Here is a 21,007-nt window from a genome sequence, read left to right on the forward strand (position 1 = left end):
TATACTCCGTTCCTCCTTGAGTGTTTATGTGACCCCCTCGCCCCTTTAAAAATCTTCTACTGTCATTTCAGTAGAGTTTCAGGAAAAAGTGGAGCTTAATGCATGGTATGTATCAGCCCTATTTAACTAGAAGTCTGCAATTGCCAGTTGTAATGAGAGATAGAGGATGGATATAAGTTGGAAAAGGTGGGAGGTTGATGCCAGTGGATATGGCGGAGGGAAGGTGTGTGATACCGTTGCCCACAGTTCTCTCAGTTTAAGATGGTGCTTTCGACAGAGTAGCCCTGTTCCTTCACCTGATGCTTCCCAGTTCTCCTTAGCCTGTGCCTTTTTATGATGCTAACAAGGAGATGAAAGGAGTAAGGGCATTTCTTCTCAGACCAAGCACAGCAAGCTAAGTTGTAAGCAAAACTTGCTGCGCTGGAACTCCTAAAACTATAAAAATGAAAAGCTAGGAAACGTTTGACAGAAGAAAAGATGCTTTTGAAGATGATACAAGCTTTCCCAGGACATTCCTTTTTTTAATCCATTGATTTTATTGCCTCCCCCACCTCCCCCGACGATTACTTCCACCCTGTACCCCTATGTCTGGCAACCACCAGACTCTCTGTATCTACAAGGGTGGTTATAGGATATCTCGTGGCCTTTTCATTTACAGTTGACCCTTGAACAGCGCAGGGGTTAGGGGTGCCGACCCTCTGTGAACTCAAAGGTTTGCCTGTCATTTATAATCGGCCCTCCCTCCATAGCCATGGTTCCCCATCCGTGGATTCAGCCACCCACAGATGGCGTAGTACTACGGTATTTACTTTAAAAAAAAACCTGTATGTGAGTGAACCCACAGTGTTCAAACCCATGTTGTTCAAGGGTCTACTGTAATTAATTCTGTCCTCTGCTAGATTCAAGAATACTGGAGGAAGAAAAACATGCAGCCTCTGTACTCATGAAGTATATAACCTCGCAGGAAAGGTGCTGCTGCTCTAAATTACCAGTGTGATGCGTGTTTTGAAAGAGAAGTGCAGGGGCCACTGGGAGCACGTAATAGGGAGACCTAAACTTGGTGGAGGTCAAGGAGGTTTTCCCTGGGAAGTGGTATGAAATCTGAGGCTTGAAGGATGAATAGGATTTAGCTTAGCAGAGGGTGAGTTTGGCAAATGAGGGGAGGGAGTGTTCTAAGCAGAGGGAAGACCATTTGAAAGGCTCAAGGTGAGGCCCCCTTTAAGGGCTGAAAATAAGACCTGGATTGTTGAAGTATACAGGACAAAAGTGACATTGGAATCAAGGTGAGGCTAGAATATTTTAAGGCAGATGACAAGCTACAAAAGGAGGCATGGGGATGATATAATCATGTTTCTGTTTTATAAAACAACGTATTACCTCGCGATATCGTGAATTCGGTTTTTTTTTTTTTTTTTTTTTTTTTTGCGGTACACGGGCCGCTCACTGTTGTGGCCTCTCCCGTTGTGGAGCACAGGCTCCGGACGCGCGGGCTCAGCGGCCATGGCTCACGGGCCCAGCCGCTCCGCGGCATGTGGGATCTTCCCGGACCGGGGCACGAACCCGTGTCCCCTGCATCGGCAGGCGGACTCTCAACCACTGCACCACCAGGGAAGCCCGTGAATTCAGTTTTGATGTTGTTGCGTTTGAAATGCCTGAGAAACATCTAAGAGCATATAGAAGGACGATTTTGGAGCTTTCAGGTGAAGTCTGGGTTAGGCGTAAAAATATGGTGGTCAATTTATATCGTAGCATTGAAGGGGAGACCTAGAGAGAGTATAGTGAGAAGACAGGAGAGCTGGAGAATTTGGAAGAGCTAGTACTTAATGGTCAGCTGGAGGAGGATATTCTAGCAAAGAAGACTGAAAAGGAGCAGCCAGAAAGATGGGACCTGTATAGCTGGACAGTATGGCACGACAGTATGACATGCTGGAACGAAAGACAAGCATGTTTCTAGAAGGAGAAAATGGTTAAATTCTGTGAAACAGTGCTGAGGGAAATAGATAAGGACTGAAAAAAGTATCAAAGGAACTCAAAGTTGCTTATGGGTATTTTTTCCCTGAAATGGGAAGATTTCAGGGGAAGGGATGTGACTTTTATGTGGCAGTGATGGGGAAGAATCACTGTGGTCAGAATGTTAATGACGGTTGTGAGTCTAGTTAAGTAAAGGACTACCAGTTGTAAGCACAGTAGGTTGTCTAAGTCATGTTGATTAAACACCCAAATATTTGTCAGCTTTGGGTCTGGTCATATATTATAAGTGCTAGTAATTCCAATGGAAATAATACCTGTAAGTAAAAATTAAGTACCTGCTCCGGGCCAGACAGCGTTCTCTGCGTACTTTATCTATATTATTTTGAATATTCTTGCATGGTATTATTCCCATTTTTGATATGAGTAAAATGAATCTTTGATGAGTTTTAACTAATTTATGCAAGGTTTCACAGCTTTCAGTGAAGGAATTGCACCTCAGTTCTGACTCTGAAGCCCATTGCCTTGTAATAGTAATAATTATACCACTTGTCATTTACTGACTTACTTTAGATGAATGAATATCCGTAAGGGATATTTTATTTATTTTTTACTTATTGATTTATTTTTTTAGTTCTTAACCATTGAAGGCAATTGGCCAGGATTGTCCTCGTAAGAACTCCTCATAATTTGTGATCCCTGTGATGTTTTCCCCGGGTATCTTCCTCTTGATGTTGTTTCTTTTTCACTCTTGATGGCACGTAGTATAGAGTAATTCCTTATTTTGCAAATTTCAGTGCATTACTATGCTGCTGATACCTACTGAAGTTATATTATCAACAAAAATAAGGTATATTTCCTCTTATTTTTATGAATGTGGAAAACAGGACTGCTTAATTTATATTTGGATCAGAATCACCTGGGGGTGTTTTTACTAAACTAGGCCTGGCTGGCATCACAGGTCATTGTGACTTAGTAGACCTGTGGCAGTTACCCAGCCATGTGCATTTTAAAGCTACCCTGGGTGATTCTGATTTTATTTAATACTTATTTGATTGATTTGTGGCATAGTTTTTTTGATTTATTATCTATTCTGATTTTTTTTAATTGTGAAAACTAATAGGAAACTAAATTAAGCATCCCCCAAATTTCCCATTTATCTTGTAAGTGCACAGATATATATAGGAAAACACACATAAACACACCCACCCACACATACGTACATACATACTGCAGTCTCAGTAACTGCTCTCTCCACATCTCTGTCTCTGTCTCCCTTTCACAAAATTGTAATTTCCCCTAGCATTTCAATCAGTTATTAATTGTACTTTTTGTGCTTTGCAGAATGGTGATTGAGCCGAGTCTCCCAGATGAAAGTGAGTTCTTGTACGCTGCACAGCCTGAGTTGCTGAGGTACAGGACATCCCAGCTTACAGTAGAGAAGGTTATGGACTGGTATCAGAGCAGAGCGGAGGAAATAGAGCATTATGCTCTGCAGGTGAGGCCGGCAGTGCTGTGTCAGATCCTTAGCATTCAGTGCATGTTTTGGCTGCTGACAGCAGTGCCAGGGATCCTGTATATATTAATAGTTTGCAAGGGATGAAATGAAAATTTTTTATTACTTTCATTCATTTATTCTTCGCTTCAGAAGCGTTTGTGGGTTTTTTTTTTTTTTGATTCCTAAAGAGCAAATACATATAACAAAAGCTGTTCAAAACCTTTCTTTAAAATGTAAGCTACAAAATATGTACATACTGATCCAGATGTTATATACATGCTTAATAGGCTTAATACCATTTTAAGTCGAAAGATTGTATCAACATAGAAATGCTTGGTTAGTCCCCTGTTACATTGCATGAATGCAGTGGATTGTTATTTTGCTTTCCAGGAACCCTGTTTGAGGGTCTGTTTCTAACACTTTCCTGAAGTCCAAGCCTAATTTCCCTCAGTTCCCATGTGCCTTTACTGAGATGTGTAACAGCTTCATCAGAGGGGGGTGTAGAAGAGAGAGATGAGGGTTGTATTGTAGCTTCGGAGATCTAAATAGGAATCTGGACTCCTCTGCTAATAGACCTGGTGACTCTGGACATGCTACCTACCTTTTCTGTACTTTGGTTTTTTCAGGGGGTGAGTTCTTACACTGGAGTCAGTGATAAAAAATAAAATATACAGGAGAGAACATTAAAAATTCTTCCAATTGAGTTCTCTGCAAATGTAAGCAAAAGTTGTCTTCATCCTAGAGAACAGAAGTTGGCAATTCGGAGCAAAGAATGGCAGAACGGCCTTTGAAATCTCATTCAGGTCTACGGCTATACCACCCTGAACACGCCCTATCTTGTCTGAAATCTCATTCAGGGTCCAGCCAGTGGGTGTCTTTTTCATTCTACTTGCAGTTTTGGCTTTGGGCTTCCTGTCCTACAATCCGTTTTTCATTTGTCAGGAAGGGTGATTTCAGAAAGTCTGATGAACAGCTGTATTGCAGGAAGGAATAAACCCCCTTGTTTAAATTTCTGCCTAGTGTATCTGGCACAGCCCTGTGTCTGCATTTGATAGCCTTCTTGAATTTCTGCTTAATCTAATTTCTATTTTTAGTATTCATAGAATTGACAAATTATTTGCTGTAGCTGATGGGAATATTATAGATCAAACTTTTCAGAGGATGGCCAAGAATATTTATAATTGACTTTTCAGGTTTTTGAAGATGGCTAAGGACATTTGAAAATGTTTAGAATTCTAAGATACCAGAATGAAAAGAATCTCTGGAGGGGATCCAGCCTAATTCTCTATGTTATAGATAGACAAACTAAGGTCCACAGAAAAGAAAGTGAACAGCTTGCTCAGGGACACATAGTAGCAGAGCCAGACAAAATACAGGTCTCTGCATAGTATTTCTTATAGAGTCCATATAAAAATGGACAATTACACAAATCTTAATGACTGAAAGGCAGATAAATTAATCCAAAAGAGTGGATCTCAATTCTCAGACCCATTGTATTTTTTCTGTAGCAAATATTTTGTAATACTTCCTTATTATCCTGATGTGAAAATCATGGGCATACTGTATTTACAGAAATAATTTCCAAAAAATTAATATAATGACTTAACTGTGGTATATGGGATAAATAAAATATGTAAACGCGTGGTCATGAGTACACTAAAAAAGTGACTAAAGTCAGTGAGAAATCACTTTGAACAAGATAGCTGACATTGCAGACAGATTGAGGTGTATTGAATTAAACACTACAAATTGCTGTCTGGGATGTGAACAGCTCATGGTAAATATTTTTTTCAGGGTATTTGAAGGTAGGCAGGGATTAGGACAAGGTGGTTGTGTGGGACTGCCTTGCTTGCACACTGTGGAATGTCTGTCATCCCTGGCTTCCACCCTTGAATGTTAGTAAGTTCCACTAATACTTGGGAAAGACAGAAATGCTTCCTCAGATTTTCGGAGCGCCTCCTGGTGGACAGTTCTGCTCCCATTGAGAACTGTAGTCTGAGACCAGTATCACACATCTGGAAATGACCAGTTCATATCGGTCATGTTAAGCAAAGGCATTATTTATTACTTCGCTGATTCAGGAGAAACTCACCTGTAAACAATTGATGAAGAAAGCTCTTAAGTGAGTCACAGAGGTACATTTTTGGTAGTTTGTACAGGCACATGTAGGTTGCATACTGTGTAGCAGACATCTCTTAAGATCGGTGGCATCTTTGATTTACAGGAGTTTACAAACACATGTAGTTTACTATTGTCTCTGGCTAACAAGAGAAGGGGTTCTGTTTGGATCAGTTTTGTCTGAGCACTTTGTGGTTTTTAGCTGAACTTCTAGATATAACACTTGTTACTTCTTGCCTTTTTGATAGTAGCCATTGTAACGAGCATGAGGTGATATCTCATTGTGGTTTTGATTTGCATTTTCCTAATTATTAGTGATATTGGACATCTTTTCATATGCCTGTTGGCCCTTTGTATGTCTTCTTTGGAAAAATGTCTATTCAGCTCCTCTGCCTGTATTTTTTATTTTTTGAATTTTTGAGTTTCATTTTTTTTTATACAGCAGGTTCTTACTACTTACCTATTTTATACATATTAGTGTATATATGTCAACCCCAATCTCCCAATTCATCCCACCCCCACCTCCTCCACCACTTTCCCCCGCTTGGTGTCCATACGTTTGTTCTCTACATCTGTGTCTATTTCTGCCCTGCAAACCGGTTCATCTGTACCATTTTTCTAGGTTCCATATATATGCGTTAATATATGATATTTGTTTTTCTCTTTCTGACTTACTTCATTCTGTATGACAGTCTCTAAATCCATCCACGTCTCTACAAATGACCTGATTTCATTCCTTTTTATGGCTGAGTAATATTCCATTGTATTTATGTACCACATCTTTATCCATTCATCTGTTGACGGGCATTTAGGTTGCTTCCATGACCTGGCTGTTGTAAATAGTGCTGCAGTGAACATTGGGGTGCATGTGTCTTTCTGAATTATGTTTTTCTCTGGGTATATGCCCAGTAGTGGGATTGCTGGGTCATATGGTAATTCTATTTTTAGCTTTTTAAGGAACCTCCATACTGTTCTCCACAGTGGCTGTGTCAGTTTACATTCCCGCCAACAGTGCAAGGGGGTTCCTGCATTCTTATTTATTTCACACTTAGCTGATGTACAGTACATGAGAAAACATCGTTCTAAGGCCCTGTGATAAAAGAGATGAGGAAGAGAGCATTATGACTTCTGTCCTAAGACACTGAATTTTATGGGAGTGGCAAGCATTCAAGTCGTATACTATTAAACATAACTTTTTAAGTTCTATAATAAAGATACAAAGAGAAATGTTGGTAGAAGACTAAGGAAAGGACAGATAATCTGACAAATAACAGGCGAAAGCATTTATGGAGAAGTTTTGAAAAGAGGTGTTGATGATAATGATTATGATAGCAGCTAATATTCCATGCGGTGCTCACATCCTGTCATGCACTGTTATAGGTACTTTACATATGTGATTTCCTTTAATCCTTGTCACCCTAGGAGATTAGTGCTTTCCTGTTCCCGTCATATATACTCACACTGAGGCATGAAAATGTTGAAAAAAGAAAAAGTCATTCAAGGTCACAGACCTAGCATGTAAGGGTGCTAGGATTTGAACCCAGGTAGACTGGATCCAGAGTCCCTGTTCATAAGCTCAGCTAGGGGTAGACAGAGGAATGTGCACTTTTTCTTATGCCAAAGTCATGCAAAGAGTCAGTAAGATTCTTCAGTGCTGAGTCACCTCCAGTTTCCAAAGGCAGTGGAGACAGTGGCAGAACACGTAGGGCACATTGGGAGGAAGCTGCCTCAGGCACTCATGGTTACGTTTTGCCAGTTCCAGGAACTCAAATATGACAGAGAGAAAAGAGAAGAATGATATTTTCAAACTTTGCCTTGTGAGTAGATAAAGAAGACATACAAAGTGTGATTAGATAGGTAGCCTTTTCCTAAAATCTCTTGTCTACTTTTTAACATGGTATATTCAGTATACAATTAGAAATGTACTTCTCTGTCTGTTCAAGACATTTCAGTTTTGGGAGTCTCCCTTTAATAAGAGGACATACTCACATGTGTATCACCAAATGATATCACTTGTTAACTTCTTCATAGAAATGAGTTGACCTAAGGCCAGAATGTAGCAAGGGACCATCAGATAGGTTATCTGCAGTTGCAGAAACTCCAAGAGCAAAAAGACAGACTGTAGAAGCCTCCAAAAAATTTTCACATGCCCGAAGGAAAGAACATGAGCTTTGAAGACAGAGATACATGCTTAGAATCTAGGAGTACCTTTACCACACTAGCTTCAGGTTACTCAAGCGTGAAAGTAAGTGATAAAAAGATAACCTACTGCCCAATAATATTTGAGATCCTCCTGTCCTTATCTGATTCTTAAGAAGGAAAAATAAGTGGGAGCAGTTCAGAAATCACTTTACTCAACGGAACCTGGGTAGTCAGCGTAGCACAAAGAAAACACCACCTCAATCATAATCAAAAGCAAGGTGTGTCAGTGCTTCCTTCTGTTAGTACAGTTTTACTGTAACACAGCCACACCCATTCATTTAAGTATGGCCCATGTTGATTTTCTGTTACAGTGGCAGAGTTGAACAAGTGTGACAGGGCTCATAAGTCTAAAATATTCACTGTCTGGCTCTTTAGAAAACTTTGCATCCCCTGCTCTGAAAAAAATCTAGGATAGCTGTGTTGCCTCACACAATACATTAAGCATTGGAATCAACAAATGGGAGCCCATAAGCCCCTAGGAATTGTTTTATGACCATAGGACGTATGAAAAAAGCAAAATGCATTTCTGAAATTCCTCACTGACAACAACTCTGAAGCTGTATAGGATTTCTAGTTTTTTTTTTTTTTAACATCTTTATTGGAGTATAATTGCTTTACAATGGTGTGTTAGTTTCTGCTTTATAACAAAATGAATCAGCTATACATATATCCCCATATCTTCTCCCTCTTGCGTTTCCCTCCCACCCTCCCTCCATATCCCACCCCTCTAGGTGGTCACAAAGCACGGAGCTGATCTCCCTGTGCTATGTGGCTGATTCCCACTAGCTATCTGTTTTACATTTGGTAGTGTATATATGTCCATGTCACTCTCTCACTTCGTCCCAGCTTACCCTTCCCCCTCCCCGTGTCCTCAAGTCCATTCTCTACGTCTGTGTCTTTATTCCTGTCCTGTCCCTAGGTTCTTCAGAACCATTTTTTGTTTTTGTTTTAGATTTCATATATATGTGTTAGCATATGGTGTTTGTTTTTCTCTTTCTGACTTACTTTACTCTGTATGACAGACTCTAGGCCCATCCACCTCACTACAAATAACTCAATTTCACTTCTTTTTATGGCTGAGTAATATCCCATTGTATATATGTGCCACATCTTCTTTATCCATTCATCTGTTGATGGACACTTAGGTCGCTTCCATGTCCTGGCTATTGTGAATAGAGCTGCAATGAACATTGTGGTACATGACTCTTTTTGAATTATGGTTTTCTCAGGGTATATGCCCAGTAGTGGGATTGCTGGGTCGTATGGTAGTTCTATTTTTAGTTTTTTAAGGAACCTCCATACTGTTCTCCATAGTGGCTGTATCAATTTACATTCCCACCAACAGTGCAGGAGGGTTCCCTTTTCTCCACACCCTCTCCAGCATTTGTTGTTTGTAGATTTTTTGATGATGGCCATTCTGACTGGTGTGAGGTGATACCTCACTGTAGTTTTGATTTGCATTTCTCTAATGATTAGTGACGTTGAGCATCCTTTCATGTGTTTCTTGGCCATCTGTATATCTTCTTTGGAGAAATGTCTGTTTAGGTCTTCTGCCCATTTTTGGATGGGTTGTTTGTTTTTTTGATATGGAGCTGCATGAGCTGCTTGTAAATTTTGGAGATTAATCCTTTGTAAGTTGCTTCATTTGCAAATATTTTCTCCCATTCTGAGGGTTATCTTTTTGTCTTGTTTATGGTTTCCTTTGCTGTGCAAAAGCTTTTAAGTTTCATTAGGTCCCATTTGTTTATTTTTGTTTTTATTTCCATTTCTCTAGGAGGTGGGTCAAAAAGGATCTTGCTGTGATTTATGTCATAGAGCGTTTGCCTATGTTTTCCTCTAAGAATTTTATAGTGTCTGGCCTTACATTTCGGTCTTTAATCCATTTTGAGTTTATTTTTGTGTATGGTGTTGGGGAGTGTTCTAATTTCTTTCTTTCACATGTAGCTGTCCAGTTTTCCCAGCACCACTTATTGAAGAGGCTGTCTTTTCTCCATTGTATATTCTTGCCTCCTTTATCAAAAATAAGGTGACCATATGTGTGTGGATCTATCTCTGGACTTTCTATTCTGTTCCATTGATCTATAATTCTGTTTTTGTGCCAGTACCATACTGTCTTGATTACTGTAGCTTTGTAGTATAGTCTGAAGTCCGGGAGCCTGCTTATTCTAGCTCTGTTTTTCTTTCTCAAGATTGCTTTGGCTATTCGGGGTGTTTTGTGTTTCTCTGCCTATATTTTAATTGGGTATTTGTTTTTTGTGTTGTTGATCTGTTTGAGTTCTTTATATATTTTGGAAATTAACCCTTTATCAGATACATGATTTTCAAATATCCTCTTCCATTTGGTAGGTTGTATTTTCATTTTGTCGATGGTTCCCTTTGTTGCGCAGAGGCTTGTTAGTTTGATATAGTCCCACTTGTTTATTTTTGCTTTTGTTTCCCTTGCCTGAGGAGACAGATCCAGAAAGATATTGCTAGAATGATGTCAAAGAGTGTACTGCCTATGTTTTCTTCTAGGAGTCTTAGAGTTTCAGGTCTTACTCAAGTCTTTAATCCGTTTGGAATTGATTTTTGTGTATGATGTGAAATAGTGGTCTAGTTTCAGTCTTTTGCATGTAGCTGTCCAGTTTTTCCAACACCATTTATTGGAGAGACTGTCCTCTCACCACTGTGTGTTCTTTGCTCCTTTGCCAGAAATTAGTTGTCCATATATATGTGGGTTTATTTTTAGACTTTTAATTCTGCTTTATTGATCTATGTGTTTCATTTTCTGCCAATACCAGTTTTAGTGTTTAATGACTGAAATTTGGGTTACAAAATATTTATTCAGGTTTTTAAAAAATAGCACTAACAAAAAGAAAAAGGCCTATACTGGAATGTAAAATAAATTATCATTTTTTACATTTCTTTCTTTCTTTGTTTTATTAATCCTTTATTTTTTAGAGGAGCTTTAGGTTTATAGAAAAATTGAGTAGAAAGTACAGAGTTCCCATATATTCCTCTCACCTTCTGCCCTACCCACTAGTTATCCCTATTATTAACATCTTGCATTTGAGTGGTATGTTAGTTACAATTGATGAATCAGGATGTCTTTCAGTGGGCAAATGGATTAATAAACAGTGGTACATCCACACAATGGAATATTACTGAACTCCAGAAAAGAAATGAGCAATCAAACCATGAAAAGGTGCGGAGGAACCTTAAATGCGTATTACTAAGTTAACGAAACCAGTCTGAGAAGGCTATATACTGTTTGATTCCCATCATGTGACATTCTGGAAGAAGAAAAATGATGGAAACAGTAAAAAGATCAGTGATTGCCAGGGGTTGGTGGTAGAGAGATGAACAGATGGAACACAGAGAATTTTTAAGGCAGTGAAAATACTCTGTATGATACCATAATGATGGATACCTGTCAGTCTACTTTGGTCCAAACACACAGAAAGTAAACACCAAGAGTGAACCCTAATGTAAACTGTGAACACTGAGTGATAATGGTGTGTCAGTATAGGTTCACTGATTGTAACAAAGGTGCTACCCTGCTGGGGGACGTTGGTAACGGGGGAGGCTGTGCATGTGTGGGGACCGGGGTGATGTGGGGAATCTCTGTACTTTCTGCTCATTTTTGCTGTCAACCTAAAAACTGCTCTAAAAAAGAAAGTCTGTTAAAAACAAAAACAAAGTTAGCACTTTCTGAAATATGATTTTTTTAAGTCTAATTATAATTCCTAGACATCTTGATTTCTGTTTTAGTAATCAAGAATAAAGATTTGCTGTGCACCTGAAACTATTACAAAATTGTTAATCAGCTGTACCCCAATATAAAATAAGAAGTTAAAAAAATGAATAATTATAATAATTATAAAGAAAGGAATGTGATTATTTAGTTGGCTGTATACTCTTTCATCTCTTTGATTTATTTAAAAACATTTATAATAGGGGTATTGTTCTTTAGCTTCATTTTATGTATTGACATTTCATGTGGCTTATGCTATAATCAAAGTGGTATCTGGCATAGTTTTACCTTTTTCATTTTTACAGGTTAAACTGATGTAGTGCTACTTCTTCCTTAGCGCCTATAAATGGCTTTTGGAAATCTTGTTTGTTCGTTTAGGAAAATGTGTACATATGGTGGTGAAATTTATCTATTGGGGGCTTGGGGTGCGTGGTATAATTCTGTAAGTTGTTAACAGAGCCTACTTTAACGTGTCAGTAATTTGATTTTCAAACATTTTTACTTCAGTGGTTATTTTGGTAAGCAACAACGTCAAAGTTGATATTAGAAACGCAGATCTGGATCGCAAAATTGGTTGAGTGTGTTACAAATTGCTAATGTACTATGTGTTCAGACTATTGCACAAAGTTGTGCTTTACATATCGAGTTTCTTCATACTTTCTGAGATTTTCTGAGTTTTTAAGAACTTGGTATACAGGTAGATGTGGCTTTTCCGACATTAATTGTCCTTTTGTTGAGGTATTGCCGGATCCCTTCCCTTTTGCCTCATGCCTTATCTACCTGTAGTTTCCTCCCTTATTTTTATTTGCGCCACTCTTTTCAACTGAACATGCAGTTCTTCCTTTTTCACCTCTTCACCTGTTAATCTCTGAGTCCTGGAAGGGCTTTGGGTGGATCTGTGATATCGCTTGGCATTTTTTCTTTGTGCTGCGTGACTGTTTCCTCTCCCTGTTTCCTCCTTTCCTCGCACCAACGCTTCCTTCATCATTCTCAGCAGTGATTTTGCTTTGTATTTCATGGTGAAAGTTGAGAAATCACTTCCATTTGCCCTACTCTTTCCAGTTTTCCCACAGGAAGAGGCCTCTCTTGCATTCTCCTGAACTTCTTTCTTTACCCGTACCCTGGATTCCACACCGCCCCCTGCTCAGGATTGTCCTAGCAGTCATTTTTTCTCTCTCTCCTGTATCTTTAACCTCTGGTCTATTACCCCCCTGCCTTTTTTTGGACATAAAAAGTTCAAATCACTCCTATTTCATGTATATATATATATATATATACATGAAATAGGAGTGTATATATATATATACACATGTATATATACATACATGTATATACTCAGAGACTTATATATATATATATATATATATAAATTAGAGCCATTTTCTCCCTAGCTTCCGTTTTATCTGTCTCCTTTCCATCGCAGCTCAGCTCAGAGGTAGCCACTCTGCCCTTTGCAATCACTTCCTCAGTGTTTGTTTACTCCTCATTTCCTTGGTGTCTGGCTACTCCTGCCACTCCACGGAAACTCCATCAGTAAGGCTCCCTGCTCGCCTTTTAATGTCAGATCGCCTTCATTTGGTGTTTAACAACATTGTCCTTTGACATTACTGCTTCCTTTTCCCTGCAATCTCTTCTCCTTAGGCTTCTGTGATGTCATTTCGCTTTCTTCATTGTCTTTGTCTTAGTTGTTCATGTTCCTCTCCGCAGTGTGGCTCAGAGTCTTTGGCTTGTCCCTTAAATATTGCTGTCCCCCCAGGGGGCTATTCTTGTCACTAGTAGAGAGTCTTCCGGTATTAGTAATTGCAGTTCTCCTAACTAGTCTGCTTACTTTCAGCCCAGTCCATTTCCAGTCCATTCATATTTCATTTGTCATTCATTCAATAAATACTGAGTATTCTTTCCAAGGTGTAAGTCTATTATGACACGCCTCAGCCGAAAATCCTTTAGATTTGCATTTCGGGGTAAACTGCAAATTCCTTAGCTCAGCAAACGATGTTCTTTTTTATCTGGCCCTTCTCTGCTACTCTAGCCTTGTTTTTCATCGCTTCCCTTCATACCTTCTTTTCAGTTTATGGAACTAATCGTGCTTCCTGACATTCATGCATCTCTGCCTTCCATGCTGTCCTCCTGCGCTGCTTCTTTCTTTACTTACTAATATCCACTGATGCTTTAAAACCCATTTTAAGTGTTCTCCCCTCGGGGAGACTTCGTGGCTCTCAGGTTGGGCTGCTTGCCCTCTTCTTTGAGATCCCAGGCACCCTCACTCCGCTTGAATCATTAATTTACCAGATTGTGTTTCCCTACAAGATGGAGACATCTTTGAAGGAAGAGACCTCATCTTATTCAGTTCTGTATTCCTGACACTTAGAATGGTGTTCAGTTCATAGTAGGTTCTCAGTAAATAATTGCTTTTCTAGGAGTAAGGGAGCAAGTAAGGAGAACTATAAGGCGCTGGGGGTTAAGGCTACGTTAGATGATTTTGCTGTCAATCAGAATATGTCCATTTTATAAGCCTGATCAAGTGATGGGAGTGAAATTGCTGTGTATTGAGCATCAGCAAAGATTATTCTTTGTTTTGTTGTAAGGGAGGTCTAAATAGTGGAATTGGGACAGAGAAGGTTGAATTAATCAGTTAACCGTTCAGCAAGAGTTTATTGAATGTCATCTATAGGGAGGACTTGTGGAAGGAGACGTACTGTACAGGACTATGGAAGCCAAGCATTCTTTTTGGGGCAGAGTGGTATAGTGAAAATAGGTTAATTTGACATTATCACTACCTAGCTATGTTTTTTTATTTTTATTTTTTTCCTGCTTGTTAATGTTCTGAGAATTAAATAGACAAATATATGTAAACAGCTCAGTAAACTGTAATGCTCTACAAATTGAAGATGGTTGTCTTTCTTTTATTTTCAGTATTTCTTGGTGATTATTTGATTCTTTTGGGACAGTTTGGTGCTAATATATTTCATAAAGAAGTCTGATGTTTTTGTACTGAATAAAAAAGTATGTAGTAATGCAGTTTTATATAAAATGATTATAAGGATTATTGCTAGATTCTATACTAGAGGCTTTTACTTTAGAATATATGGAAAAGAAAGATATAATACTCAGAGACTTACTGTTGCCTTTCCATTTTAGGTTGACTGTGCATTGTCACTTATTCGACTTGGAATGGAGCGGAATATTCCTGGTTTGCTGGTTCTCTGTGATAATTTGGTAACTCTGGAAGCATTGGTTTATGAAGCAGGGTGTGATCTAACCCTAACCTTGAAAGAACTCCAGCAGATGAAAGACATTGAAAAACTAAGGTTACTGATGAATAGTGTAGGTTTTATTTTAAAACTTTCTTTTTAACTATTCTATATGTACTTTGATTAATACGTGTCTCAAAGCCAAAGATGTAGTGTCCTTCAAACCAGAGAACTTAGTCAATAAAGGAAGGTTTCTTGACTTAAAAAAAAAAATCAAGTTTGATGAATAAATTACTGAAGGCATCGAGAACCACTTTGGCTGGTTTTGTACCTTCTTTGCCCTTCATCCATAGTTATCTGTATATGACTTTCTTTCCCCCTTCTAGCGAGGCATATTTAAATTAGCTGTCATTCTCGTAATCATGTTTCTAATCCTCACTTTGTTAAAATTCCCAACTACTTGTATATTCAGATGATTGGCTGGGTGGTTGTATGAAGAAAACATCTTGCCTTCAGGGTTTGTATGTGAAGGAGAATTTGCCCGGCCATTCGTAGATTTTTTTTTTGGGGGGGGGTCACTCGGGGTGGGGGGAAGTACAGTCTCCAAAGTTAGGAACCGATTTCTGCTGAGCCCACTTTTCCTCTCTTTCTCATGCCTCTCACCATCTTTTTTTCTCTTATTAATCCCCCTTTTCTCTTTCCCTCTGTCCCCACCTTCCTTTTCTCTTACTAATTTCTTTTCCCTATGATCCACCCAGTGAAAATTGAGTTGTGTTACATGCAAGATGCCTCTTAAGAGATTCAGGTGTATCCCCTGGGATAAAGACGAGAAAGGATTGTATAATTTCAGGGATAATGAGTAAGATTATGTGTGTCATTTGGAGTTTCGTGAAGGTGGATGTGAAGGGGTAAAACAAACAGAAGAAGAGGAAAAGGGTGGAAGAGAATCTGGGATTACTCAAGTGACTCCTTTCTAGAGCTTCTTTATGCGTATCTCTCTCTGTTCTTTTCCCTTTCACATTTTCTGTCGGCCTATCCCACCCCCCACCCCCACCCGCTAACTCTTTTTACACATACACATACATACACTTTTGAGGTAGAACCTCTCTTTGCTCTGGAAGACCTCAAGACTGAGCAGCAGTAGGAGTAATAGTAGCAGCAGCGTGTTTGTCTTACAGAGCTGGGCTTAGGCTGCCATGACCTAGTACCATGTACCATGGTACTAGGGTGGTCATGGTACTAAAGAGATGGATCACAGTGCTCTTGCTGCTGTTGGCTCTACCAACCCCAGGCAGAAGGTGATTCTCCTGCTGCCTCTCAGTCTCCTTGTGAGGCATGAATTGGAGTATGTTTTAGAAAGTGTTGGGCTGTCATTGTTTCACACGAGTCTGATTATCCTTGAGCTTTAACTTGTCTGTTATTATCAGGTATTTAATTTAACGTGTGTTTGTTTTGGTGAATTACATTTTCAGTGTTCTGAGGACAATTATGTGACAAGTGCCTACCAGTGGATGGTTCCCTTTCTTCATCGTTGTGAGAAACAGTCTCCTGGTGTGGCTAATGAGCTATTAAAGGAATATTTAGTAACTTTAGCTAAAGGAGACTTAAAATTTCCCCTGAAGATATTTCAGCATTCCAAGCCTGATGTAAGTAGAAACTTTAACATCTTAAAAAACCTCTGTACTTTTTTCCCTACAGAATTAGGTTCTGTTTACAAATTTTTTAATACAAGGCTTTGCAAGTAATTTCTCTTTAAACAGAAGAAGTAGTTATCATTTTATTCTTTAAAAATGTTTTAGCAGTTTAGTCCAAAAATTTTTTGGAAGTTTTTAAGATTATGTTTACCTTGATTGATTTACTCCAAAGTTTGTTGACTCTTTACTACCTTGTGGAAACTGGCAATACCAAAAAGACTAATAATTGAAAGGTATTGAATTCTTACTATAGGTAGGCACTTTACAAGTGTTAACTCATTTAATCCTTGTAACAATCCTATGATGTAGATATTTTGATTATATTACTGTTACAGGAAAAGAAAATCGTGATACAGAGTGGTTAGGCAATTGCCCGGGGTCACAGTAAGGAGTGGAACCTTGGGTTCAAACATAGGTTTTCTAGTTTCCCAGCTGTGTTCTTAACCATTATGCTTTACTGTAACACCAGTAAAAGAAGAAGAAAAGACTTCTACCCTGGAGGACCTTCAAAATATTTGTTAAAATTTTTAGGATCCCATAAGGAGATCTTATAATTATTCTTAATAACTCTTATATTTGCTGAAGACTGACCTATCTATCTGTCTATCTTCTATCATCTATCTATCTATCTATCTTTTTTTATAGAAATCAAATAGTTGTTCAGATTTACTGGTGATAAATCGTTTTGTTAAGTGCGGGTTACTTTTGAAATGTAAATAAGCTCTTAATTTAACCATAAATCAAATATACTGTTTCAAGGGATAGTGGCTCCCTTTCCATTGGAGGGGACTCAAGCAGAGTGGCGTAGTCACTCGAGGCACTGACTTTGTAGTGGGAGTTAAAGCATTAGGTTGGGATTCAAGCAGAAGCATTGAAGGCCCCTTCTAATCCTAAATTCTAATTGAAAGTACTCCTTGTACTAGCGTTTGTGAGCAATTTGATGTCCTCTAAGGTATATGGTCATAGACCATTATAATCAAGCTGAAAAGGAAAGCATTGCTTAGTTAATCTCACACATTTTTTGGTTTCTGGAAGGGCTGTCTGTCAGAAATATCTCTGTTCATTGGCTATTTAAAGTTTTCCATCTTCTCATAAGCAGTTTCCACTTAGTATTCTGATTTTAAATTTGGGCTGGTTTGCTATGAGCCGAGGGCGGGCTGCTTATGACAGCAGAATGCTGTGTGAGAAGCAGGATGGGTGGAATATGAATGTTTTATGAAGAAGAAAGAAGTGACTTTAAATTCTTCGAGTGATCTTGTTTGTGATCCTTCTTCCTTACAGAGTCTTGTAAATCCTTTGTATATAGTCAGCTTTTTGTTGTTTTTACTCGGTAATTTGTCATGTGCCTTTTGAATAAAATATATAGCCATTTGCCTTTCTTGAAATATGTCAAAATCAAAGCAGAGAATAATGGTGTTGCTGGGCTCTTCCTTTCCAATCCACCCTCTCTATTTCTATCGATGTTATCTTTCCACAGCACAAATTTGATCATGCCGTGGTCTACAGAAAATCTCTGGTGGCCTACCATTGCCTGCAGGGTAAATGTTGGCGTGGAAGGTTCTTTGCGGTCTGCTTCTAGTCTACCTCTTCAGCCTCATTTCCCTTCATGAATGCACTGGTTTACCCACACTGACTTTTCACCTCTTGACCCTATCAGGTTCTTTCCTGCCTTTCTGTGTTCTGTGAGGCTATTTCCTTTGCTTGTGATCATCAGACCCCTTTCCTTCATTTAACAGATACCTGCCTACCCTTCAGGATCCTGCTGTCCAAGACTCCCTCTGCTGTGAAACCTCTGGGGACCTATCTGTGCTAGGGTGGGCCTTGTAGCTGCCTCTAGAATAATGCATATCTCACTGTGCTGTCATTGCTTGTTCAAGTTTGCCTCTCCCTCTCTTTGTTTCCTGGGTCTGTCCGCTCTGTCTCCGGTGTCTCTGTACTGCCAGGGACTAGTGCAGTGCCTTGTAGAGGGCAAGTGCTCAGTGCATTTGGGCAGGCAAATGAAGGAGTGAATGATTAACTCTGGGTTTCATTATGATGCTTTAGATCACTTGATTACATTTATTTGCTGTGCTAGGATTGTCCTTGGAGCATTGTTTTTATTTTATTTTCCTTGACTGTTCGCAAAAAGAATTTACCTTGGATCTGCCATGAATCATGCGCAAGGTATTTTAGGTGCTATAAAGGGAGCCGTGATTTCTGTATCCAACAGCTTAGGTCAAGGTATGCTGCATTAACAAATGACCTTGCAATCTTAGTAGTTGACAACAGCAAACGTTCATTTCTCACAAGTGTTGTGTAGGCTGTGGTTGGGCTTCTGCTGTGTTCCATGTCCTGTTCATTCCAGGACTCAGGCTGAAAGAACAGTCCCCTTTTCTAACCTGTGGCACAGGAAAAAGAACAAAGAACCACACAGTGGCTCTTAAAGCTTAGCTCCCAGTGCCTCAGATTACTCCCTCTCACATTTCACAGGCTGAAGGCTCTGTGGCCACACCTGGTGTTAATGGGGCAGGGAAGAACAATCCTCTACTAGAAGGAGGGGAGCGAATAATGGGAACAATAATACATATTTGTCTTTTCAACTATCTCATGTGTTTCAAACTCTTCCTCTCTTTTATAACATCCTGATTTTAAGCACTCATTTCTGATTTTAAGCCGTTGCTCTTTACTTGAATCCCTCTTTGGGAAGTGAAACTTGTGAAGTAACTTGGGCAAGTCTGGATAGAGATGACTTGGGAATAAAATATTCTACCGTCTCGTATCGTTTTCTGTCTTTTATACTGTTTTTTTTTCTAATGCATTTGTGCATCAGAACTATATGGATTAAAAAGAAAACAATTTTCTAGGCCCAACCCAGGTATAATAGATTAGAATTTGGGGGAATATGGAATATGCCACTCTTGTTTTTGCTGTTCCCACCATTCTCCTACGGTGAAGGTCACTTTAATCTGATCGGGTATTGAGCTGTTTCAGGTTTCAAAAAGACTGTCCTATTTCCAATTCTCCCGTATTCCTAGGGTGTGGTCCTTTGGGGGTCCAAATTAGAAGTATTGAATACTTACTAGGCCCTTCTGCTTGTAGATATCAGACTGTATTCCAGTAATGGGGACAAATGGGGAAGTCTCCTTAACACTGTAAACTCTCAGCTGCAGTTTCCTGTTGGCCTACTTTGGGCCCACACGCCTTAGGAAATTGAAAAGCGCCTCTAGGGCTGTGCTGTTCAGTATGGTAGCCGCTAGCCATGTGTGGTTATGGAAATTAAAATATAAAATTGAAAACGGTTACCCAGTCTCACTAGTTTTCTGTGCTATTCCCAGTATTTGACAATTACAAACAGTGCTACAGCGAGTAACCTGTTTATATTTATTTTGTATTATTGGCATATCTTCAGGATATATTACTGCAAGGGGATTCTGGGCTCTAAAGGCAGGGTTGTGTTGGTATTACCACATTTCTCTCCAGACGAGTTGTTGCAGTTTACATTTCCACCAGCAATGTATGAGCATGGCTGTTTCTCCACAACTTTGCAGACACAATTTGTTGTCATATTTAAAAGATTTTGCTACCGTGATGGGTGAAAAATTACATTTCAGTGTTGTTTTAATTTGTACTTCTCTAAATATGAGTGAATTTGAACATTTTCTCATATGCTTGAGAGGCATTGTCGTCTTTGTGAACTGTCCATTCCTGCCTTTTTCCCATTTTTCACTTTGATTTTTGTTTCTTTGTGCCTTAACTTTTAGAAATTCATATATATTAGTGTAATTAGTCCTTTTTCTGTGGTTTCTGTTGTGAATATTTCACCCAGTGGGTAGGTTGTCTTTTGACTTTGTTTATGGTGTATTATGTCATGCAGAATTTTTTACGGTTTATTTTTTGCGTAATCAAATTGAGCAATTTTTTTTCACATTGCTTCTGTATTTTGAGACATGGTGGAAAACCTTTTCCCATTACAAGGTTAAAGAAGAAATCACTCATGTTTTCTTCTAGTACTTGTATGGCTTTATTTTTGTGTTTAGATCCCTAATCTATTTGGAGTGTGTTCTTTTGCAGAGTGCGAGATACGGATCTATTTTATGTTTTCCCTTATGCTACCTAGTTGTTGCAGCACTATTTATTAAAAAAGTTTATCTGTACCTGAGTGATTTGAGATGCCACCTTTGTCATATACAAAATTTCCTTTTGTTTTGAGTCTAATTCTAGAGTTTCTCTATTGTTTTATTGGTCTGTTTGTCCATATACTAAGTATCACACTGTTTTAATTATAGAGATTTTATAGTCTGTTTTTAAAGTCTGGTATGGGTAGTATTCCTCTGTAGTGTTTTCTTCCCCCAGTTTTTCAAAAGTTATTCTTGTATATATATTTTTTCTATCTGAACTTTAGTATAATGTCCAGTCACCCTATTCAAGAATAGGGGACATCATTCTATTTGTTCAAATCTTTCTTAGTGTCTTTCAAATTCTTCCTTATATAGGTTTTGCACATTTCTTGTTAAATCTATTCCTAACCACTTAATTTTCTGTTTACATTACAAATTGAGTTCTATTTACCCGCATTTTTTCTAACTTTATTGTTGGTGTATATGAAAGTTATTGATTTTTGTAT

The 21,007-nt window shown here is 38.7% G+C and overlaps 1 protein-coding gene across 5 annotated transcripts in view; it reads left to right on the plus strand.

Annotated features, from left to right (window-relative positions):
* NBAS (neuroblastoma amplified sequence) overlaps positions 1 to 21,007 on the plus strand; it is a 339,068-nt gene that overhangs the window by 125,119 nt on the left and 192,942 nt on the right. For all 5 annotated transcript variants that reach the window (XM_029231716.1, XM_029231717.1, XM_029231719.1 and 2 more), the window contains 3 exons: positions 3,313 to 3,466; positions 14,658 to 14,843; positions 16,183 to 16,356. In XM_029231716.1, the coding sequence (XP_029087549.1) occupies positions 3,313 to 3,466; positions 14,658 to 14,843; positions 16,183 to 16,356 (514 nt within the window). The remainder of the gene's footprint in view (positions 1 to 3,312; positions 3,467 to 14,657; positions 14,844 to 16,182; positions 16,357 to 21,007) is intronic.

Source organism: Monodon monoceros, unplaced genomic scaffold (assembly GCF_005190385.1).
Source record: "Monodon monoceros isolate NGI ecotype Baffin Bay Population unplaced genomic scaffold, NGI_Narwhal_1 Super_Scaffold_19, whole genome shotgun sequence".
NCBI classification, from domain to species: Eukaryota; Metazoa; Chordata; class Mammalia; order Artiodactyla; family Monodontidae; genus Monodon; species Monodon monoceros.